The sequence below is a fragment of the Amblyraja radiata genome, chromosome 17 (assembly GCF_010909765.2).
Source record: "Amblyraja radiata isolate CabotCenter1 chromosome 17, sAmbRad1.1.pri, whole genome shotgun sequence".
Lineage (NCBI taxonomy): Eukaryota > Metazoa > Chordata > Chondrichthyes > Rajiformes > Rajidae > Amblyraja > Amblyraja radiata.
Genome location: NC_045972.1, coordinates 8,534,142 through 8,559,930, shown reverse-complemented (window position 1 = coordinate 8,559,930; position 25,789 = coordinate 8,534,142). Strand labels below are relative to the sequence as shown.

General features: G+C 44.0%; 1 protein-coding gene across 1 annotated transcript in view; it reads left to right on the top strand.

Annotated features, from left to right (window-relative positions):
* The window catches only part of piezo1 (piezo type mechanosensitive ion channel component 1), a 293,127-nt gene that overhangs the window by 210,755 nt on the left and 56,583 nt on the right, over positions 1–25,789 (top strand). Inside the window, exons 20-28 of the mRNA XM_033036504.1 lie at positions 1,438–1,598; positions 2,331–2,507; positions 3,585–3,710; positions 8,812–9,012; positions 11,050–11,254; positions 13,356–13,460; positions 21,168–21,324; positions 21,918–22,161; positions 25,649–25,745. Of these exons, the coding sequence (XP_032892395.1) occupies positions 1,438–1,598; positions 2,331–2,507; positions 3,585–3,710; positions 8,812–9,012; positions 11,050–11,254; positions 13,356–13,460; positions 21,168–21,324; positions 21,918–22,161; positions 25,649–25,745 (1,473 nt within the window). The remainder of the gene's footprint in view (positions 1–1,437; positions 1,599–2,330; positions 2,508–3,584; positions 3,711–8,811; positions 9,013–11,049; positions 11,255–13,355; positions 13,461–21,167; positions 21,325–21,917; positions 22,162–25,648; positions 25,746–25,789) is intronic.

Sequence of the window (25,789 nt, the reverse complement as noted above, 5' to 3'; positions counted from 1 at the left end):
TCTTTCCCACTGTGTGTATGCCATTCTCTTTCAATCTCTCTCTCCCTTGCTCTCTCTCTCGTTCTCTCTCTCTCTCTCATTCCCACTTCGCGCTCTCACGCTGTCTTTCTCTATCCCCTCTCCATTTTCTCTTCCACACTGCTAGACTATTTTTTAATCTTTACTTTCAGTTTATTTGTTTAAATGATGTGAGCTTCACGGGCTGAGCCGGCATTTAAATGACCATCCCTCATTGTCTTTAGAGCGGAGGTAGTGAGTGAGCTGCCTTGAACTGCTTCAATTTACTCCCTTTCAACCCCACATCTCTTTCTTTCTCTGTTCCACTTTCTCCTTTCTCTTCAATCTGCATATCCCTCTTTTCCACCTTTCCCTTCGATTGCTCTGCTCGAAGCCACTGCATCCTGCACCCACCTTCATCATTGGCTGGGCATTTAAAGCAATGTCCTCAGAGGTAGTGTCCAGCCATGAGTTTTCCCTCTGGTCAATGCCCTCAGTCTGGCTGGTTAGTGGGCAGGAAATAAAGAAATACAGATAGGCAGGAAGAACTGCAGATGCTGGAATCTTGAGCAAAATACAAAGTGCTGGACTGACTCAGCAGGTCAGGCAGCATCCGAGGAAGAATGGAAAGGTGACGTTTGACACCGAATGCAGTAGACAAGGTTTGAAGCGGTGCACGTGAACCTCTGGCACATCTGGAAGGCATTCCTGGATGGAGGTGAAGGAGGAGATAGAGGAACAGGTGTGACATCTCATGGGGACCTGGAAAGGGGGTAGGTTGGTTGGGAATGGCTGAGTGAACCAAGGAATTTGATCTCTGCAGTACGTGGAACGGGGTGGGGATGGGAAGGTGTGACTGGGATGGGAAGAGATCACGTTGAAATTAATACTGCTATTAACTTAGACAAGACTTCACCTTTCTGTCATCTCTAGCTTCTCGTGCCTGCTGGGTGACAACATGTGCCTAGAATTCTGCATTATTTGATGTGCCAACTAATATAGGTGTACATTTTGTTACAAAATTCCATTTTGTACACTACAATATTGACTGTACATTGTTTTTACATGTGTAACAAAATCAACGTATAATGTGTAGGAAGGGACTGCAGATGCTGGTTTACACCGAAGATAGGCACAAAATGCTGGAGTAACTCAGCGGGACAGGCAGCATTTCTGGAGAGAAGGAATCGGTGATGTTTAGGATCGAGACCCTTCTTCAGACCCGAAACGTCACCCATTCCGTCTCTTCAGAGATGCTGCCTGTCACGCTGAGTTACTCCAGCATTTTGTGTCTATCTTAGTTTTAAACCAGCATCTGCAGTCCCTTCCTTCACATGAATGTCTAGGTTGTTGTGACAGAAGCAGCTTATCTGTGTTGCTCATGCTGCCGATTTCATACCAAGATGGTCTGCCAACAATTCTCTCCTTGTTTTATTGCAGTTGCTGGCAATAAATGGGGCTTGGTTATTGACCGCCTCTTGGTACTTTTCCTGAAATTCTCCAAAGTCCTGAATTCCATCCAAGTGAAAATTTGGAGGCTCCTTGAATTACATATGATGAAGCTGGTGGCACTGTTCAGTGTGTGGGTCGCATTAAAGGAGGTATGAATGTCTCAGCAATGGTATCCAAAGATTGTGTCAATTGAGAATTATGTCACAAAGCAATAAACCTTGTCGAGTTATCTCCTACTTGCACGTAAATCAAAAATTCACAATGCCTATGCTAGTGCAATTTCATTTTCTGAATATTGCACTGATTATGATAATGAATAATAAAAAAAAAAACATTTTTTCAGTCTTTAGAAGTACAGCGCGGAAACAGGCCCTTCGGCCCACCGAGCCCGTGCCGACAAGCAATCCCCGGACATTAACACTATCCCACACACACTAGGGACTATTTATACTTATACCAAGTGTACAAACCCAAATCAATTAATGTACAAACCTGTACATCTTTGGAGTGTGGGAGGAAACCGAAAAACTCGGAGAAAACCCACGCGGCCACGGGGAGTACGTACAAACACCGCACAAACACTATACAGACAGCACCTGGAGATCAAACCCGGGTCTGCCGCTGTGAGGCAGCGACTCTACCACTGCACCCATAGCCAGGATTGAACCTCTGTCTCTGGTGCTGCAAGCCCTGTAAGGCAGCAACTCGACCGCTGCCCCACATTTATTATTAAATGTCACGATCAGTCTGCAGTATCTTCACTGCTGTGCCACCGTTACATAACGGGAGCTGGTTAGGTAACTAATAAATTAATTACTTTAACTGGCAGGTTTCAGGAAAACAAACTACATTTTCCTAATTTTTGTCTCCTTGTTTTCAAGCCGTCAGTCATGAACTTTCTCTTCATCGTCCTCTGGGCACTTGCGATGCCGTTCGCCAAGTTCCGACCAATGGCTTCCTGCATTTCCACTCTCTGGGTGTGCATCATTGTGGTCTGCAAAATGCTGTATCAGCTGAAGATTGTAAACCCAACCGAATATTCCAGCAACTGCACAGCGGTAGGAAATAGCTCATTTGTACATTTGATATGTATAGAGAATAATTCACAGATGGTCACAGAAAAAGATTCAGCTAAGTTTTCTCTTTGAATATACTGTAAACACAAGATAAACTCTGTAAATTTCCATCTATATTCTCATCCCTCTACAATAGACAATAGATGCAGGAGTAGGTCATTCGGCCCTTCAAGACAGCACCGCCATTCAATGTGATCATGGCTGATCATCCACAATCAATACTTCGTTCCTGCCTTCTCCCCATATCCCCTGATTCCGCTATCTTCAAGAGCCCTATCTACCTCCCTCTTGAAAGTATCCAGAGAACCGACCTCCACCGCCGTCTGAGGCAAAGAATTCCACAGACTCACAACTCTCTGTGTTTCCTCATCTCCAGTCTAAATGGCTTACCCCTTATTCTTAAACTGTGGCCCCTGGTTCTGGACTCCCCCAACATCTGGAAGATGTTTCCTGAGGGCATTGGACCTTGTCTCTGGAGCTGATGCACTACAAAGTGCCACATTGCTGAGAACTATGTTCTGCCCTGTGTATATCTTCCCCTTCGCTCAATCTCTTGTGCTTCAATTTGACTTGATTGTATTTATGTCTGGTATATCTGATCTGCGTGGATAGCATGCAAAGCAAAGCGTTTCACTGTACCTCGATACATGTGACAATAATAAATCTAAACCTTGTCACAAGAACGCTTAGTGGACACATGATGGATGAGCCATTGATTTGGGTGCTGGTTCTTCATGAGTTTGGTTAAAAGTGCATTTGTGGCAATTTTTTCATCACGTATTGCTTTCAATGATACAATACATTCACAATTTGCTCTTCCAATTAAAAAAATATAGGTGTTGTTAGAATTGATTTATCTGACACTGATAACCATATTTATTCATGGCTTTGAAGGTCTTCAGAAAATGTGTATCTCTTCAAGCTTGTCTTGTTATTTTTTTCCCCTTGCTTTCATCACCTGAAGTTTGTAATCTTTGGTATATCTAAGCATATGCAAGTGTTGCCATTTATGTTTCATTCGCACACGTTTTGTTTAGATTGAAATATTTTTCTCTGCAGCACTCTCCAAATGAGACTAATCTAAAAGCGAATGAAATCATGCATTCTGGTCTGTACAGAGGGCCCATAGACCCGGCCAACTGGTTTGGATTCAGAAAAGAATTTCCTGTTCTTGCCTACCTCCAAGTGAGTCATTAAAGTCTATGCCAATTAGCGTGAAATTCGAGTGACGCTGTTTTAAATTACTCTGGCCCATAATACACTCTATTAGCATGTAAGGGCTATTTTAACTTTACTGTAAGGCATGATCGCTGGTAAAACTGTTTGTTTCATCAATGCTCGTGGGTGGTGATGGTGCGTCTTCCAGTGGGATTAGAATGGGAATGGGATTTGGAGGGAGAGATAGATCAGCCATGATTGAATGGCGGAGAAGGCTTGATGGGCCGAATGGCCTAATTTTGCTCCTTTAACATGATCTTATGAACTGTGCATCCAGGTCAGGATGGGTGTGAGTTGGAGGGAAACATTTTGTGATGGTGCGATCAAACACCGGTCACTATCAGTCATGAGTGATACATCATGGAAACAGGCCCTTCGGTCCCACTCGCCCACACCGGCCAACATGTCCCAGCTACACTAGTCCCACCTGCCTGTGTTTGGTCCATATCCCTCCAAACTTATCCTATCCAGTCTAACTGTTTCTTAAACGTTGGGATAGTCCCAGCCTCAACTACCTCCTCTGGCAGCTCGTTCCATACACCCACCACTCTTTGTGTGTGTTTCAGATTCCTATTAAATATTTTCCCCTTCACCTTAAACCCTTGTCCTCTGGTCCTCGATTCCCTTACTCTTCCCTTACTCACAAGAGACTGTGCAAATACGCGATCTATTCCTCTCATGACCTTTTACACCTCTATAAGATCACCCCTCACCCTATTGTTCTTCTTGGTGAAGGGCTGCCTGGGTTTAACATTGATAAAAGTCTCTGAGTTGTTGCAATACATCACAGATGGTGGAAAGGGATTGTGGTCTGGGAATGTCATTCAAAAGCATAGCTAGTGTCAACCAGAGGGGAGACAAAAGTGCTGGAGAAACTCAGCGGGTGCGGCAGCATCTATGGAGCGAAGGAAATAGGCAACGTTTCGGGATGAAATGTTGCCTATTTCCTTCGCTCCATAGATGCTGCCGCACCCGCTGAATTTCTCCAGCACTTTTGTCTACCTTCGATTTTCCAGCATCTGTAGTCCCTTCTCAAACAGCTAGTGTCAATCATCTTGTTTCTGTGAATGCACCCATTTAAACAATGGCGAGTATTTTATAACTCTCCCTATGTATCGTGTAGATGATGAAGTCGGGCATTGAGCCACCATAGAGAGTACCTAGATTCTGACCTGCTATAGTGAATTTGCTTGCCTGACTTGAATGCTAATAACCAGATGAGCCCAGCCTGAACGTTGTTCACTTGTAGATGCATGGGTCAAAGGCTGTTTAATTATCTAACTAACTGCAAATGAGGAATAGATCGTGTAGTCTCTTGTCCAGAGTAGGCAAATCGAGGACCAGAGGACATAGGTTTAAGGTGAAGGGAATAAGATTTAATAGGAATCTAAGTGGTAACTTTTTCACACACAGGATGCTGGGTGTATGGAACAAGCTCCCAGATGAACTAGTTGAGGCAGGGACTATCCCAACATTTAAGAAACAATTAGACAGGTACATGGATAGGACAGGTTCAGAAGGATCTGGGCATAGGGAGGGAGTTGGGACTAGTGTAGATGACATAATGGAGGGTGTGGGCAAGTTGGGCCGACGAACCTGTTTCCACGCGATATGACTCTATGACTCTAAACACTGTCTAATCATCAAAGAACAACCGCACAGTGACAGAACGGAAATGAGGATACATGGGATGATGCTGAATAATTGGAAGGTCAGAGATGGTGCAGGGCTAGAGGTGCATGATTCATCTCCAGAGTGAGGTCAAGCAATTGGAAGTGGTCATTCTCAGTTTTCTGTTCCCTGCCCTGGGTAAAAACAGTATTATGTAATGAAATTTCTAGACGTATCCGTTTATGCAATGGGAGTGTCTTAGAAACATAGAAAATAGGTGCAGGAGGAGGCCATTTGGCCCTTCGAGCCTGCACCGCCATTCATGGCTGATCATCCACAATCAGTATCCCGTGCCTGCCTTCTCCCCATATCCCTTGATTCCGCTAGCCCCTAGAGCTCTATCTAACTCTCTTTTTAATTCATCCAGTGAATTGGCCTCCATTGCCTTCTGTGGCAGAGAATTCCACAAATTCACAACTCTCTGGGTGAAAAAGTTTTTTCTCATCTCAATTTTAAATGGCCTCCCCTTTAGTCTGAGTGTGGCCCATGGTTCTAGACTCTCCCAACATTGGGAACATTTTTCCTGCATCTAGCTTGTCCAGTCCTTTTACAATTTTATATGTTTCTATAAGATATCCTCTCATCCTTCTGAATTCCAGTGAATACAAGCCCAGTCTTTCCAATATTTCCTCATATGACAGTCGTGCCATCCCTGGGATTAACCTTGTGAACCTACGCTGCACTGCCTCAATAGCAAGGATGTCCTTCCTCAAATTAGGAGACCAAAATGCACACAATACTCCAGATGTGGTCTCACCAGGCCCCTGCACAACTGCAGAAGGACATCTTTACTCCTATACTCAAATCCTCTCGTTTTGAAGTCCAACATGCCATTAGCTTTCTTCACTGCCTGCTGTACCTGCATGTTTACTTTCAGTGACTGATGTACAAGGACACCCAGCTCTCAGTGCACTTCCCTTTTTCCTAATCTGACACCATTGAGATAATAATCTGCCTCCTTGCTCTTGCCACCAAAGTGGATAACCTCACATTTATCTACATTATGCTGCATCTGCCACGCATCTGCCCACTCTCTCAATGTGTCCAAGTCACCCTGCAACCACCTAGCATCCTCTTCGCAGTTCACACTGCCACCCAGCTTTGTGTCATCTGAAAATTTGCTAGTGTTACTTTTTATTCCATCATCTAAATCATTAATATATATTGTAAATAGTTGCGGCCCCAGCACCGGGTCTTGCGGCACTCCACTCGCCACTGCCTGCCATTCTGACAGGGACCCGTTTACTCCTACTCTTTGTTTCCTGTCTGCCAACCAATTCTCTATCCATGTCAATACCCTACCCCCAATACCATGTGCTTTAATTTTGCCCACTAATCTCCTTTGTGGGACCTTATCAAAGGCGTTCTGTAAGTCCAGATACACTACATCCACTAGCTCTCCTTCATCCATTTTACTTGTCACATCCTCAAAAAATTCCAAAAGATTAGTCAAGCAGGATTTCCCCTTCATAAATCCATGCTGACTTGGACCAATCCTTTTACTGCTATTCAAATGCGCCGTTATTACCACTGTACTAATTGACTCCAGCATCTTCCCCACCACCGATGTCAGGCTAACTGGTCTATAATTTCCCATTTTCTCTCTCGCTCCTTTCTTGAAAAGTGGGATAACATTAGCTACCCTCCAATCCACAGGAACTGATCCTGAATCTATAGAACATTGGAAAATGACCACCAATATGTCCATGATTTCTAGAGGCACCTCCTTGAGTGCCGTGGGATGCAGACCATCCGGCCCTGGGGATTTATCAGCCTTCAGTCCCATCAGTCTACCCAATACTATTTCTCATCTAACCCAAATTTCTTTCAGTTCCTCTGTCTCCCCAGATCCTCTGTCCTCTAGTACACCTGGGAGATTGTTTGTGTCTTCCTTAGTGAAGACAGAACCAAAGTACCTGCTCAACTCTTCTGCCATTTCCTTGTTCCCCATAATAATTTCACCCGTGTCTGCCTTCAAGGGACCCACATTTGTCTTTACTAATCTTTTTCTCTTAACATACTTAAAGAAGCTTTTACTATCCATCTTTATATTCTTGGCCATCTTACCCTTGTACTTCATATTTTCACCCCGTATTGCCCTTTTTGTTACCTTCTGTTGTCCTATGAAAGTTTCCCAATCCTCTGGCTTCCGGCTACTCTTTGCTATGTTATACACCTTTTCTTTTAGTTTTATTCCATCCCTCACTTCCCTTGTCAGCCACGGTTGCCTCTTACTCCCCTTAGAATCTTTCTTCCTCTTTGGAATGAAATGATCCTGCATCTTCTCGATTATGCCCAGAAATTCCTGCCATTGCTGTTCCACTGCCATTCCTGCTACAGTCCTTTTCCAGTCGACCTTGGCCAGCTCCTCTCTCAAGCCTTCATAGTCCCCTTTGTTCAACTGCATCACTGACGCTTCTGATTTAACCTTCTCCCTCTCAAATTGCAGATTAAAATTGTAGTCTTTTTAGTCTACCTAAAGCCCTGGCTGCCCACCATCTCTTCCCCCCACCTTCCCAGTTTCAAGCCCTAGATTCTCTGTCCTTCATGAGAAAAAATGTAATGACCATTCCTTCAGCTGATTTTTACCTTGAGTTATGATTACATCCACATTAGCAAATTGTGTTTAAGAGACTTTTAGATGGGCTCATGGACATGCAGTGAATGGAAGGCTAGGGATCATGTACAGACAGGTACATTAGTATCATGTTCGGCACAGACATTGTAGGCCAAAGGGCCTGTTCAAGCGTTGTACTGTTCTCAATGAAAGCCAAAGCCCAAGATCAAAATAATTATTTCAGCAGCTGTTTGAACTGACTCAGGACACGGGCTCTTGACTAGCCTGGAGTTGGCATTGCCCCACCAGCGGGTGGTGTCTCTGTCCAGCCTCTGGTTATAAATGTTCCTTGGGCCCCCATCCTTCCGTCACTATTGAATGGATGTGAATACACATCTTCCATCTGCTATTCATGTTGCTCACTAGATGCCAACTTCCACCCTGTCATTTATACAAAGCCCATTTTGGAATCAAGGACAGCTGGAAAAGCTGTGATCATTCGGAGAATAGCATTTGTATGTTTTCCATTTGGTATCTACTATCAATTCTCAGTCTGCCGTGCTGAACCATCTGGTTCTTAAGCCATGAGAACATCAGGAATAAAAGATGCCCAAATGACCCTTCGCCTCCCTTTATCCTGTCAGAGTCTACAGCACAGTGGCATTGCATACCAGGATTATAAGACAGTCGTATATTCAGTCGTTGAGATCATAAATTTAGTCATTGAGAATGCATGCTGGGAAACCCTTTTTGCTCAGTCAAGATTGTGGACATTTTTTCCAGTGGCAGAGAGATCTCTGTGAAATAATGCGTTTACACTTTGTTTTCCACCTTTTCCAGGATCATCTTCTTCTGCTAATGTTACTAGTTTTTGAGATAACTGTGTACCGGCACCAGGAGCACTACCGCAAGTATAACCAGATGGCCAGGCCCACCACCAGTACATTATTCCCAGAGATCACTCGGCAGCACCTCGATCAAAGTGTTGCCAGCTGTGCCAAGTATTTCAGCAATTTCTTCTTCTACAAGTTTGGTTTAGAGGTAGGTAATTCCCGGGATGGCGGAACTGTCATATGTTATAGACAATAGGTGCAGGAGTAGGCCATTCGGCCCGTCGAGCCAGCACCACCATTCAATGTGATCATGGCTGATCATCCCCAATCAGTACCCCGTTCCTGCCTTCTCCCCATATCCCTTGACTCCGCTATCTTTAAGAGCCCTATCTAGCTCTCTCTTGAAAGTATCCAGCGAACCGGCCTCCACCGCCTTTGATAGAATGGAGCGGCTGGGCTTGGATACTCTGGAATGCAGAAGGATGAGAGGCGATCTTATTGAAACATATAAGATTATTAAGGGATTGGACACGCTAGAGGCAGGAAACTTGTTCCCGATGTTGGGGGAGTCCAGAACCAAGGGCCACAGTTTAAGAATAAGGGGTAAACCATTTAGAACGGAGAAGAGGAAACACCTTTTCACCCAGAGAGTTGTGAGTCTGTGCAATTCTCTGCCTCAGAAGGCAGTGGAGGCCAATTCTCTGGATGCTTTCCAGAGAGAGTTAGATAGAGCTCTTAAAGAAAGCGGAGTCAGGGGATATGGGAAGAAGGCAGGAACGGGGTACTGTTTGGGGATGATCAGCCATGATCATATTGAATGGCGGTGCTGGCTCGAAGGGCCGAATGGCCTACTCTTGCACCTATTGTCTATTGTGAAATGCCACTAATCATGTACGCATGTAAATAGCGTACTTTTAAATTATCAAAAGGAACTAAGGTGGTTTTGTTGGAAAGAAAAATTAAATTTGGCTACTCAGATACAGTAAGAATACATTCTTAGTTAGATTAGAGAGTTAGATTTAGCTCATATGGCTAAAGGAATCAAGGGATATGGGAGAAAAGCAGGAACGGGGTACTGATTTTAGTTGATCAGCCATGATCATATTGAATGGCGTGCTGGCTCGAAGGGCCGAATGGCCTACTCCTCCACCTATTTTTCTATTCCTGATGTAGGCTTTTGACCTGAAATGTTGACATTTCATTTCCTCCCAATGGAAGCTGCTGGAGCTGCTGAGTTCCTCCAGTAGATTGTGTGTTGCTCCAGACTCCAGCATCTGCAGTCCCTTGTGTCACATGCATAGAGTCCAAATTCAAGAAATGGGATGAATATAGATGGGTGGGTCATCGTGGATGTAGTGGGGCAAAGGACCTGTTTCTTTGTTGTATAACCCGGTTCACGACTCTATTGAACAAAAAAATGGTCATGCTATAACATTCTTAACATCATGATTTCTTCATCCAAAAACTGACCTTCAGCATTCAATAATTAGCTTTACTGTATTTTGCCGTGGCTGTTACTATTGTTGAACAGTATTCTCAATATCTTTGGCTAAGGCCATGGTAAAACTTAAAACACTTACCCTGAGGGAGAGTTCACTTGTTCCAGCAACAATAAAATGATTAGGTATTGGGGACTAACATGCACAAGCAGACCCTCTTAATATCATCAAATTGTCATAAGTAATTTAATAATATCATGGATTTAAATTGTAGGTGTTGCCTCATATGTCAGCATCATAGAGACAAGAAGTTGGAGTAACTCAGCGGGTCAGACAGCATCTCTGGTGAAAAGGAATAGGTGAAGTTTCGGGTCGAGACCCTTCTTCAGACTATTTATGTTTTGTTCCTACACATTATATATGTCCATGTACCGATCCCCAAAGACAAAGCTTCTTGTGTTTTTCTTTGGTACACGAAAATGCTGGAGAAACTCAGCGGGTGCAGCAGCATCTATGGAGCGAAGGAAATAGGTGACGTTTCGGGCCGAAACCCTTCTTCAGACTGATAGGGGGTGGGGGGGGGGAGAAGGAAGGAAAAAGGGGAGGAGGAGGAGCCCGAGGGCGGGGGGATGGGAGGAGACAGCTCGAGGGTTAAGGAAGGGGAGGAGACAGCAAGGGCTAGCAAAATTGGGAGAATTCAATGTTCATGCCCACCGGCCGCAGACTACCCAGGCGGAATATGAGGTGCTGTTTTATGAGGTGTGTTTTCCTTTAATTGTTCTCTCATCTATATCTTTGTCGCACAGGTTTGCCTCATTATGACAGTCAATGTGATTGGGCAGCGGATGAACTTCCTTGCGATCATTCACGCTTGCTGGTTGATTGCCGTTGTGACCAGACGTCGACGGCAGGCGATAGCCAGACTCTGGCCCAAGTACTGCATCTTCCAGTCCCTTTTCCTGCTGTGCCAATACCTATTGTGCCTCGGAATTCCTCCAGCCCTCTGTCTAGGTATTGAGTTTATCTACAATTGTCAGGTGGGATGTGGGTGTTGTCGGCAAGGCCACTACTTAATGTGAACTGCTCAATGCCCTTGAGGTGGTGTGAACCAATTGTTGAACCATGCTGGTGTAGGTGACAAAGGTTCCCCCTTTGTGCTATGAGGTGTTTCCCAGTTTGATGACAAAGTCGCGATGATGTGTGATTTTGTGGAAACTTGCAGGAAGCGGTGCCTCATGCCTGCCCTTCGAGGTGGAGGCCATGGGTTGGGGAGGAGCTCCTGAAGGTCCCTGAGTAAGATGCTGCGGTGTATTAGATGGTACACAGTGCTTTAGTGATAGAGGAGATGCCAGTCCAGTGGGCTGCTGTAAACTCAGTGGCAATGTCTCTCGGAAGGTCAAGGCAACCCCTCCATTACATCTTTAGTTTCAGGTGACTCGTGGAATTTTCAAATTCCAGTAATAGAACACTTCACGCAGAGATGGTGGAAATTAACACCTCGCGGCCACATGTTTGGTTGTAATTTTAGACCATTCCTAAGCATGGAGTGCACTTTATATGTCCCCAAGTCTGAACCCAATTTGTTTTGATTTAATTTGGCTCTGATTTTTTTAAACCCCTGCATTGAGGACCAAGTATAAATGTATCTTGATCCAAAATACTCTTTTATATGACACACAAAAATCAATTAAAGCAATAAGGTTAAATATATTCCTTAAATAATCATCTTGATTATCTGCAACATTAATGCGGCCTCCTAACTAATGTGAAAATTGTGGAGAGTCGCTCTATAGCCCAATGACTTTATAAGTGATGATTATACGGTTTGATTATGAAGCCAAGTTTGGAAGAGCATGCAGCGAAGGGACATAAACATTATTTAAAATAATATGATATATGTTCTTGAATGAGAATGTTGGCAGTTTGACCTCTGCTGAAGCTATTCTCATGACCAGTAAATTCCATGAGGTACTGAGCATTGGAACGACAGCTGCCGCTACCAGAGCAGGAACCTGGAGCATGTGAAAATCAATTCAATAATTCCCTGTGACCCAGTGTTGGAGGCCAGAGGACAAAACTCTGCAGGAAGAAACCAGATACCAGGCAGTGAGATTGTCTTTTGTTCCATTCACTTTAAAGGACGGAAAATAAGGCTTGTGCTGATACCCTCTAATTTCTTAATGACGTTTGCCCACATCGACGCTCAATGCCATGGTATTGAAGCTGAGCCAATTAGTTGCACCTTGACGTCTTTGTGATTAACCTGGGCCCAATTCCCATTGTGGTTCTGGCAGGTGTGACATGATCTTTGGTACTTGGGCTGTGAAAAATTGACCTCCACACTATTCTTATACGTAGATAGGAATTATGTACGACCTTCAATACTATTTCCCCAATATAGTCATCTCCATAGCCATCTGCACGGATATTTGGACAGAAAGGACATTTGTTCTCCACTGCTCTGTATTATTAGCAAGCAATGATGTGATATTGAAACAAAGAGAGAGATTGATATTCATATCTTTCAGAGATCTGTCACACTCTTTATTATCAAGTTGGCTGCTGATGTGTTCAGGCATGGTTTAGTTTGTGCTAGGCATCTGAAGCCTGTACTGCATTAACCTGCATTTCCCATTAGAAAGATTCCATTCCAAATCTCCCAGCAAGATAACCGCTGGATGTAGATCCCATGGGAATGAAGGCACAGGAAGAGATCAGTGCCATGCAGGGTGTTGGGTGAAGATCCAAGCCCTGGGAATGAGAGGGAGAGGCAGAGGCAGCATTTGGAAGGACATGGAATCCTTTTTCCTCCAAGGAGCATCTGGTTTATCCAGTTCAAAGCTATTTCACACCAGAGTATTTTTCCGAATTCTGTTTTGACCACATCACCATGAGTATGAAACAGCTCTACTGCAAGACTGTTTAACAATGCTGAGTGCCTTTGGGGTGATGGGCAGACAGCAAGCTTCTGCCTGGCCAGGATGTTTGTGGTCTCTTTATGATGTTGGTGAACTGAGGGTTGGTGATTTATAAGATTTCTAGTTTTACAAATATCAGGCTACGATGTTAAATGATTTTAATGAAGTGAGCAGAATTGTACTTGAATCCACAGATTACCCATGGAGATGGCCATCCCCGATCACCATTCACTCTAGCCTCATTAAATGGTTCTATCTGCCGGACTTTGTGGTTACCCCTAGCTCCATACATCTTTTCTGTAAGTACGCATCCATGTTTGATTCACGTTCACCAGTCACAGAGATTAATGTGTTCTCCTCAATTGTAGAATGGCCTTGAATGCTTTTCTTTCTATTGCTAATGATGTACCAGAATATCCAACAAAAGAACCTTGGTTCTGAATTAGTGCATAACATAAAACCAGTAGTAAGAGGGAACTGCAGATGCTGGTTTACACTGAAGATGGACACAAAATGCAGGAGGAGAACTTCTTCAAAGCAGGCATACCTTGAGGAGATTTGGCAGTGGGGCAGACGAAATGTGGATGCTGCCTGTCCCGCTGAGTTATTCCAGCATTTTGTGTCCATGTTCGACATAACAAAATTAGGTTGCCTGTTCTCAATGAGGATCGCGTTTGATACGCTCTGCACTTGCAGCAGTTTCTCCTTTTAAATCGTTTAGAGTTTCTTACGGTTTATGTGATCTGTTCGTACTATCCAACGTTTTACAGCTTTTAGCCTCTAGAGCGTAACACAGCTGGAAGGACATAGTAACGTGGTCTGGTGCAGAGGGAGAGGCTACAGCAGCTTTGTGGGAGACACAAGAACCATAATCCTCACAAGTTTCTGAGCACACAGATGCCCTTCATCAGGAAACCCTGACATGATAAAGATGATAGCAGTGGGAGGAAATCATTTGGGCTGTAAACAGGGAGGAGTGTGGGAAGGGGATGGGGTAAGTATACGGGACATAGTGGAGATGGTGACATGTAGGTTGAAAGTTGGGGTTTGGTTTAATTTGTGATTACAGGCACTCCCAAGTTTATATCACAGTTATGTTCTATAGACCCTTTCATATGTTACACGCGGAATCGCCTTAAAACTAGGTAGAAACAATAAAAACACAGATGCTGGTTAATACACAAAATGCTGGAGTAACTTATTGGTGGGCACCAGTGTTGAGAGTTCGTTCGGTGGGGTGCAGGTGAACAAGTGATTGGGTTTGGTCAAGGAGGTGGGGGGGGGGGGGGGGAGGGCAGATGATTGTAAGGGTGGACATGAAGTTGATAAGAAGGGCAGGAGATTGGACTGGAAGACAAGGGTTGGGTGAAGGGAGACAATTGAGGTGTGTGAGGAGATCACCAATCGCTATGAGGATCACTATCAGCATGTTGAGGTAGGTAGACACAAGCTGTGCCCAGCAATGGCTAGAGTAAGGTAGAGCCGCCACCAAATCATGCACAAGATGGCTTCAGCTCAACAATTGCTACATTTTTTTGCACCAAACAGTTTTGCGCGATACATGTCACAAGAACTCTGCTCCATTGTATCTGTCCAGTGGTCTACATGTTGTGGATGGAAGCATAATGGATCAGTCCCACTAACGCGACTTTTCAGTGACTGTCTTCGACCTTCAAGCTCAAGGACACTCGCCTGAAAAACCTTGAGCTGGATCGACCATCAGCGATTAAATTTCTGGATACTTTCAAGAGAGAGCTAGCTAGGGCTCTTAGAGATAGCGGAGACAGGGTATAGGGGGAGAAGGAAGGAACGGGGTACTGATCACATTGAATGGCGGTGCTGGCTCGAAGGGCCGAATGGCCTACTCATGCACCTATTGTCTATTGAAACCATGAGCCGGAACGACCATCTGCACACACACACACACATCGCACACACACATCGCACACACACACACACACACACACACACACACACACACACACACACACACACACACACACACACACACACACACACACACACACATCGCAAAGGCAGGGGCCAGGGAAAGTGGGGGAGCGCTGTCTGAAATTCACACCCGCGATGAACAGGAAGGTAAAAGACGGCTGGCACAGTTACAGTAAGTCCTTTAGAGAGCGCGGAGACGGGGGGAGAGCGGGGGAGAGAGGAGGAGAGAAGGGGGGAGCAGGGGGGGGAGAAGGAGTGGAGACACTTTTAAGAAGCCAGAACAAAGTTTTTAATAAAGTTTAGCGGGCATTTAACATTACCGGTCGGTTTACTTACCTTTTTTATCTCAACGAGCTTTACCTTCGATTACCTTCGATTGCCTTCGATTACCTACGATAGCATTACGACCTACTACAACCTACCTCGACTAAACCTACGAGTAAAAAAATATCGAGTTTTTTCATGGCAACCTTTTTTTAATCGCGGGCATTTTTCAGCATGTTGAAACGAACGCCGCGACCTAGCTGAGGCCTCGAGTACGCGGGGACTACTCGAGCATGAAGGAGAGTTACAAAGACCTCCTAGGACCTCGTGTCGACCATGCTGCGAGTATGAATCGAGGGCAAACTCTTCTAAACTCGCGACTTAGGTGGATCAGGCTCTTTTTATTTTTAACATTAAATATTGATAAATATTAATTTCAGCTCACACTCATAAACCAACAAAATACATTCTCACAATTCATAAGAAATTGAAGCAAATGAATTGAATTTGTCTGTACATTCATTTTTTTTTCCGCACAGGTATTATGTTACTGACTAAAGAACATTATAGGGATGAATTATTGATATACCCAAATTTTCTATCTTGAAAATTCACATTGATGAAAATCAACAAGGCTTTTATCTGTCAAAATTAATAAAATGAGTGCAACCGGACATATTTGATTAATGCATTACAAATTGTTGTATCTTTTTCCATCGACTTGTAAGGTGGTGTTATTAATTAAGAACTTTAGTTTAGTTTAGAGATACAGCGCGGAAACAGGCCCTTTGGCCTAACGGATCCGCGCCAACCAGCGATCCTCGCACATTAACACAATCCTACACCCACTAGGGACAATGCTTACATTTACCAATAATAATAATAATAATAACTTTATTTATAGAGCACTTTAAAAACAACCACTGTTGCAACAAAGTGGTGTACATGACTAATCATGAACAAAAATTATTACGACAATAAAACATTAAAAGAGAGAGTAAAAACAATAAAAAACATTAAAAACACTAAAACAGGAGCAAAGTCTCATGCAGGGTCAAAAGCCAAGGAATAGAAAAGGGTTTTCAGACTGGTTTTGAAGATGGACAGTGAGGGGGCCTGTCTGATGTGCAACGGCAGAGTGTTCCATAATGTCGGAGCAGCAACAGAGAAGGCTCTATCCCCTCTGAGCTTCCGCTTAGACCTCGGTACCTCCAGGAGCAGCTGATCAGCTGACCTGAGGCACCGGGCAGGAGCGTAGGGATGAAGCAGCTCAGAGAGGTAAGGCGGGGCGAGACCATTTAAAGATTTAAAAACGAATAGAAGAATCTTAAAATGAACTCGAAAGTACACTGGCAGCCAGTGGAGGGAGGCCAGAATTGGCGTTATGTGCTCCCTCTTACGTGTTCCAGTTAAGAGACGAGCAGCAGCATTCTGAACCAACTGGAGACGAGCCAGGGAAGATCGAGTAACTCCAAAATAGAGTGCGTTACAGTAATCCAGCCTAGATGTAATGAAGGCATGGATTACTGTTTCAAAATGCTGCCGCTCAAGAATGGGCTTCACCTTTGCCAGCTGCCTTAAATGAAAGAAGCTGGACTTAACTACCGCGCCTATTTGATGATCTAATTTAAAATCACTGTCCATCCTAAAACACAAGTTCAAAACTGTTGGCTTCACATACCGTGCCAGGGGACCCAAGTCAACCAAGCCAATTAACCTACAAACCTGTACGTCTTTGGCGCGTGGGAGGAAACCGAAGATGTCGGATAAAACCAATGTGGTCACGGGGAGAACGTATAAACTCCGTACAGACAGCACCCGTAGTCAGGATAGAACCGGAGTCTAGATAGCTTCTCCAGACTGATTACTTTGTCAGTTACCTGGAATCTGAGTGCCAGTCCTTGTCTTCCTGTTTTCCCACTTTCTCACACACGTGTCCCGAGGCACACAGTTCATGGCAGATGCAAGGACCTGTCACACTTGGGCGTCATTTGCGCGTCCATGACAAAATTGGTTGGCGCGTCGTGACGCGCGCATGGCACGTGGTGAGGCATGGTGGCAAATGCAGTGACGCACGGTAACGCGCGGCGCCTCAGGATTTTGGAATGCTCAAAATCCTCGCGCGCCACCTGCGTGACGTATCCCTTGCGCACGCTGATGTACTGATGGTGTACGCTGACGTACTGACGCCATACGTGTAGCGCGTGGTGACGCATGGTTACGCACGATGGCGCACGAACATGGCCTATGCTAATTTATTATGCGTCACCGTGTGTCAACATCCATAACCATGCGTCGCCAGTACGCCATTCGCGCGTCATATGATCGCCGCACCACGTGACCACCCGGGTATAAAGCGTGCGTAGTTTTGAAATGTTTTCACTGGGAAAATCCTTGCCACGGAGATCGGACTAAGCACGAACGACATTGCAAATGGCTGTCAAAAGAAGCAGGGCACTCAAGAGTACTTGACACGCGACTGTCGTACTGCTAGACGATTGTCGCACGACAGTTACTACCGGCCTGTCGCGTAAATGACGCGCAAATGACGCCCAAGTGGGACACGCCCTGCAGTGTGCAAATAGAAACAGTTTAAGTCTTTAGTGTAAAAGCCAAAGTATAAAATATATCGCTCACTTTAAAAACCAGTGATGGACTGTGTGATTTTTTTTTGTGTCAATTCAATGCACGTATATCAGATATCTAGTGCTTTTCTTAATTCTAAACCTGCAAACTTTGGCCGGTTCAATGCTGCCTTCATTCAGCAATATTTAAAATCTGACAGAATCCAGCCTCCCTTAATAAAATCAGCTCAGGCATTTCAGTTCACTGGAGTGCCCAGGAGAGTCTCTAAACAATTTGACATTTGCACTATAAATTCAGAGTTAAGTGGTTTAAGGAACTTTATGACTATTACTGGATTTGCCAGTCATACTCTGGTTGTCACCATTCCTAATTGTGATGAAAGATCCTGGACATGAAACATTAAACTCTTTTTCTCTTTCATCGTGTGTGGCCGAAAGTGCTGTTAGCAGCATTTATACTTTTATATTTCTGTCTAAATCTCCCTTTTCCCTCTCTCTATCAAACATACCAGTTCCCCAGTGATAGCTGAATGATTTTCAGTCATGTGCCTGCACTGTTTGTGTGCCAGATAAATAGATGTGTGAATCAAGTGAGTTTTAGTAACTAACCGTCAAAATGTTTCTCTCCCTTCCCACTTAAGTGTGACTATTATTTATATTCACAAAGTAATCCCAGCTCCTCAAACCATTTAGCTGCCTCTAATGGAGGATGTCTGGGATCTGTCAGGTGTGATCTGTCGTGCTAATGAGGTACTCAAGAACTTGTGCTGCATAAATTCTTTGCCATCTCAATCTCACTGCATAAATTCACTATGTAAGCCTTTCAGAAACACACCTTCAGTTCTAAAATGGGAAAATAAGAAAACTTGTTTAGTTTTAGTTTAGTTTAGAGATACAACGTGGAAACAGGCCCTTTGGCCCACTGAGTGCGCGCCGACCAGCGATCCCCCGTACACTAGTTCGATCCTACACACAAGGGACAATTTACAGAAGCCAATTAACCTACAAACCTGCACGTCTTTAGAATGTGGGAGGAAACCGGAGCACATGGAGACAGCCCACACTGTCACACAGGGGGATGTACAAACTCTGTACAGACAGCACCCGTAGTCAGGATCGAACCAGGGTCTCTGGCACTGTAAGGCAGCAACTCTACTGCTGCTGCAGTGTGCTGCTGTAAATACGCTCTTCTCAAGCTTACCCCCCAATCTAGTTCAGTCAAAAAACACTGTCAAGCACTGGAACAACTAAACTTTATTTTTAGATTGAACAGCAAATTCCCCGACACGATATCTAAACCACCGCGGGTTCGATCCTTGTCTCTGCCTGACCAAGCCCTTCAGCTTCGGCAAGCAGACACACTCCAAAAAGTCACGCAGTCCCAAGCGTCCCTCCAGAAGATCGACATCGATCTAAGATGGAGCCACCTTTTATAGGTCCACGAACCTTGAGGGGCCGAACTACATAGGGTGGTCTCTTTACAGTCCAATTAAACATATTAATCACATCAATACTTTATAGACAGTTCCCCAAACTAATTACAGAGTCTCCCATAATTGTTTTTTGGAGAAGCTTCTTGAACTTAACTGAATAATGCAACATTTACCCTGGAACTCAAAACAAACCTGCCAAGGCTTTGGCCAATCAACAAACAGCAGGGTAACTGTCTATCTTATTCATTCTGACAATTGAACAGACACTCATACATTTCTTATCTGCAACACTGATCTGGGCCTTAGACTTACTGGCACCATTCAGCAGCTTGTCTTTTTATATACAGAAACACAGACTTGACCAAAATGGCCTTGCAATGCATGAATCCTCTGCTAAATTTTGGTTCTATTCCTGCTCCGTTTTGGCCAGGATTTACACCATCCTAAGTTAGAGGAATGTGTTCTTGGTGCCAGATTCAGGTGAATAAAAACAGGTTTTGATGGTTTTCTTGTGAACCACTTGTTGATTTGGTCTTTTTAGGCTGCAGTCAATGTTGGAATTATTGCTGTGAGCCAAACCAGTGGACCTCAAAGTACTGATTATTTTATTTGAATATGTAAATAACTTGCCAAATTAGACATTTTAATCTGCTATTATTGTTTAAAATCTGGTAAAGCACATCTTTGGAAATATTTCAGAAGTGGTTTACCAAAACTATGCCTGGATTAGGGGTATGAACTACAGGGAGGGTTGCACAGACTTGGATTGTTTTCTCTGGAATGCCGGAGGTTGTGGGTAGATCGGATAGAAATATATAAAATGATGAGAGGTATCGATAGGATGAACAGTCAGAAGCTTTTTCCCAGGATGGAAAAATCAAATACTCAAGGGCATAGCTTTAAGGTGAGAGGGGAAAAGTTTAAAGGAGATATGCGGGTCAGGTTTTCTACACAGAGGGTGGAGAATACCTGGATCGCATTGCCGGGGGGTGGTTGTTGAAGCAGATATGTTAGTGCATTTAAATTATTTTTGGATGGGCTTATGCAGGGCATGGAGGAATATGGGATATGCATAGGTAGACTCAGCAGGTGAGGCAGCCTCATGCAATCCTTGCACGTCCCACTGAGTTTCTCCAGCATTTTTGTCTACCGTCAATTTTTCCCGCATCTGCAGTTCTTTCTTAAACGTGTTCGCAGCAGGTGTGCGGCCGTGCCAGCGGCTTTGCGCATGATGCGGTACAGCTATAGCTCGGCGCTCGGCTGTACTCGGTGGCGCTCGACCTCGCTCGGCGCTCGGCGGGCCGGATGATCACGGGGAAAAAAATCCGCCTGCGGGCCGGATGATTTTGGGTTACGGGCCGCATTCGGCCCGGGGGCCATAGGTTGCCGACCCTGGTTTACACGATGCACCCCATGTGCAGTTTGATGGATTCTGGAGTTCTAAGCAAAGTAGAAGGCAACATGTACTTGTCCATTAGTGATTGTATAACATGCTAACCAGGGCAAGCTATCAACCTATAACGTGTTTGTCAGTGGGGAAGAGCAGGTAGGCCAGGTGAACAATAACAATGAAAGAGCAAGTGGGGAGAGTACATTTTAATGTATTACTTGTTGCCACTCAGAATCAAATGTCTGCAGTGTTTGAAATGTTGCAGTCCAGTGGATTTCTGTGGTAGAATCCAGTGGATACTGGTATCTAAGTTGAATATTGCCTTTTGTTATTTAATTTGCTGAAATAATCAGTTCTCAGTTTAATGATTCATTTTAACTGCAGATGACTTTCTGTTGCTGATGTGTTCATCCCATCAATGGCAAGTATTTATTGATGAAAGGAAGGAAGAAGTTAACACCAAAGCTGGTGAAAATACAGATAACCCAGATCCCATGACGGGCAAGGATCTGAACCCAGTGCCAAACTTCTTTTACTGTCGGTGAGTCTGATACAGGCTGCTCTGCATTTCCTGATTTGACAACAACATTTTTTAGGTGTTAGAAACCAATGTTGACTTTTAATATTTGTTCTGGTGATAAAGTAATGCTCTTATAGTAAGCTAATTAAAATAGATTTGTTTTAGCACTTTTATCAGTTGTCCAACCTCACAAATTTAGCTCCATGTTTGCTCCTGACGGAGTTGCAATATAATGACTGGGAAAAGATCGGTGGGACAAAATGATTATGATTTGCAGCACATTTCATCAGCACACTAAATAAAATTATACTGTAATTATCTTTATTGATTGCAATTGGTTGCTGTGGCAGTATATTCTGTAATTGAATGTGGAAGACCCGTTTCATACAAATGCTGGAGTAACTCAGCGGGTCAGGCAGCAGTTTAGGGTCGAGACCCATCTTCAGACATTGGCAGTCTGAAGAAACCCGAAACGTCACCCATTCCGTCCATCCAGAGATGCTGCCTGACCCGCCGAGTTATTCCAGCATTTTGTGTCTATCTTCGGTGTAAACCAGCTTCTGCAGTTCCTTCCGACACAGATTAGTTCATATGCAGTCTCTTCTGTCCTGCAGATGTTACCTGGACATGATAAAAGCCGTGGTCTTCCGATATCTCTTCTGGCTCGTGGCAGCAGTCATCTTCGCAGCCGGCTCCACTCGAATAAGTGTATTTGGTCTGGGCTATCTCCTTGCTTCCTTCTATTTGCTTTTACTCGGTCGAAGACTTTTACTGAAGCCAGCAGCGAATCGTTTAAACTTTTGGGATTGCTTAATTATGTACAACATTACTGTGATGATTGCAAAGAATATGCTCTCGGTGAGTCCTTCCATGACCAAAACATCAAGGAAATATAGAAAAGAAAACTGAAAAATAAAGCCCAGTGTATGGGTTGTGAAGTGAACAGCTTCACCCTAATGTTAAAGCAGGTTTTACACTTTGGCTTAACAAATGCAGATAATTTGGGAAGAAGCTTAAAAGCCCTGTCCCACGGTACGAGTTCATTCCAAGAGCTCTCCCGAGTTTGCCCTGATTCGAACTCGGAGATTTACGGTAATGGCCACTTGTCGGTACTCGGGGCTCTCATGGACATTTTTCAACATGTTGAAAAATCTTCACAAGTCTTCCCGTGCTTACCTGCCGTTAGCGAGTCTTACCGAGTCCCTGTCGTTAGCGGTACGAGCCGCTAAGAGACGTCCCCGAGCTCCGACGTACCCGAGTTTGATTTTTTTTAAACTCGGGAGAGCACTTGGAATGAACTCGTACCGTGGGGCAGGGCTTTAAGTGTTTCGATTTTAATTTTGAAATGGGATGCAAAGAGTTGCAACATAGGAATGTTTCTTTATATTGTCAGTCCTCCGCATCTTTTATAAGGGAAGCACAGTGGCGCAGCGGTAGAACTGCTGCCTCACAGCCAGAGACTCGGATTCGATCCTGACTATGAGTGCTGTCTGTGGAGGCTGTACGTTCTCCCTGTGACAATTTGGGTTTTCTCCGGGTGCTCCGGTTTCCTCCCACATTCCAAAGACGTGCGGGTTTATAGGTTAATCGGCTTCTGTAAATTGCTCCTTGTGTGTAGGAAACGAAACATTTAGAGATACAGTAAACTAAACTAAATTGTATCTCTGAACTAAATGTTTCCACACTGCTTCTCTAAACTAAACTAAACCAAATGAGAAAATTATTGATTGAATTACCATTGCTTTGACATTTAGCAAGTGGTGCAAACAGACGTGTGTAGCATTGAAGAACTGTTTGCAGATTCAATGTAAGCTTTTCTGACTGAATAAATCACTGAATACTTATGATTATAATGTCACATTACAGGAGAGAGACTAAAATCAATTTCATTAAATCTGATACAAGAACTAAGAATATTAAATAAAAATAAAACCTGATCCATGTCTGGCAAATTTTAATTGGTACAAAATTCAATTATCCCAGGCTTAAGGCCCTGTCCCACTTTCCCGAGATATTCACGAACTCTCCCGAGTTTTCCCCTTGATTCGAACTTGGAGAATTACGGTAATAGCCGTCCGTAGGTACTCGGGGCTATTTTTTTAACTCGTGGACATTTTTCAACATGTTGAAAAAATGTCCCGACTTACCTGATGCCCCGACTTCCTACGGCTGGCATTATGAGCCGCTACGAAACATCTACGGCCTCCTATGGGCTCCTCCGAGCTCGCTACCGACATTCCACGAGTTCGTAAGTAACTCGGGAAAGTGGGACAGGGTCTTTACTTCAATATGTATATCTATAATTATGCCAATATGTAAAACATGTTTATACTGCACATTGCAATATAAATATTTATATACAGTTCTAAACTGATAAACTTATACAACTTTTTTCTTGGTTTCAAAAATATTATTGCATTTCACCAGCTAATGTTGGTAATAGAAAATGTTGATAGTTATTGGAAATATTGCCTCTGTGAATAAGTGAGCAATTAGAAATAAGTAACTATTGATTCTTAAACTATGTTATGTGGTTTAATGTTAGTGATCATTTTATTAAATAAGGGACCCCCCCCCCCAATAATGACGTCTGAGAGCAATGTAAAACAGTCACAGTGATTATTACAAAGATATAAGAAGCTTGTCTACCTTCGATTTTCCAGCATCTGCAGATCCTTCTTAAACATTACAAATATATAATTTGCTGTAAACATAGAAACATAGAAACATAGAAATTAGGTGCAGGAGTAGGCCATTCGGCCCTTCGAGCCTGCACCGCCATTCAATATGATCATGGCTGATCATCCAACTCAGTATCCCGTACCTGCCTTCTCTCCATACCCTCTGATCCCCTTAGCCACAAGGGCCACATCTAACTCCCTCTTAAATATAGCCAATGAACTGGCCTCAACTACCCTCTGTGGCAGAGAGTTCCAGAGATTCACCACTCTCTGTGTGAAAAACTTTTTCTCATCTCGGTTTTAAAGGATTTCCCCCTTATCCTTAAGCTGTGACCCCTTGTCCTGGACTTCCCCAACATCGGGAACAATCTTCCTGCATCTAGCCTGTCCAACCCCTTAAGAATTTTGTAAGTTTCTATAAGATCCCCTCTCAATCTCCTAAATTCTAGAGAGTATAAACCAAGTCTATCCAGTCTTTCTTCATAAGACAGTCCTGACATCCCAGGAATCAGTCTGGTGAACCTTCTCTGCACTCCCTCTATGGCAATAATGTCCTTCCTCAGATTTGGAGACCAAAACTGTACGCAATACTCCGGGTGCGGTCTCACCAAGACCCTGTACAACTGCAGTAGAACCTCCCTGCTCCTATACTCAAATCCTTTTGCTATGAAAGCCAACATACCATTCGCTTTCTTCACTGCCTGCTGCACCTGCATGCCTACTTTCAATGACTGGTGTACCATGACACCCAGGTCTCGCTGCATCTCCCCTTTTCCTAATCGGCCACCATTTAGATAATAGTCTGCTTTCCTGTTTTTGTCCCCAAAATGGAAGTGTGCAGAATCCACTGTAAGTGCCTGGACTAATGGGTATTAGCTATAAAGACAGATTGGACAAAGTCAGATTGTTTAGCCTAGAGCATTGGGGGCTGAGGACAGAAGTTTATAAATGATGGGAGGCATTGTTAGGATAGACGGTCAGAGTTTTTATCGCCTGAATGGAAATCCCAAATACTAGTGGACTTAGTTTTAAGGTCATCGGGGAGGAAAGTTTGAAGCAGAAATGCGGAACAGTATTTTTTCACACAGAGTTGTAGGTGACAGGAATTTGCTGCCAGGGTGGTGATGGAAATAGATACAATTGTGATATTCCAGAGAACTTTAGATGGGCACATACATATGCAGGGTATGAAAGGATATGGATCTCATGTGGATTAGTTTAGTTTGGCGCAGACATCGTTGGCCAAAGTGCCTGTTCGTGCTCTGTGTCATTATATTTCTTTTTTTAGTTTAGTTCAGAGATGCAGCGCGGAAACAGGCCCTTCGGCCCATCACGTCCACACCGACCAGCGATCCCTCACATTACACTATCCTACACACACTAGGGACAATTTTACATTCATACCAAGCCAATGAACCTAGAAACCTGTGCATCTTTGGGGTGTGGGAGGAAACCGAAGATCTCGGAGAAAACCCACTCAGGTCACGGGGAGCACGCACAAACTCCACACAGACAAGCACCTGTAGTCAGGATGGAACCCGGGTCTCTGGCGCTGTAAGATAGTAACTCTACCACTATGCCACCGTGCCGCCCCAAATGTTGAGTATTACTTCAAGATGAGGTTGTTTAAAAGTTAAGGTAGTAATGTGTGCTGATTTCTGCAGCTCCTGGCCTGTGTCTTCTTGAAGCAGCTCCAAAGTAACTTCTGTTGGATGATCCAGTTATTAAGTTTGCACTGCACTATCAAAGGCTACTATAATGGTAAGAGCTTGTTTCTTTTGTGCACCGTTATTGAAGTTTGTTTG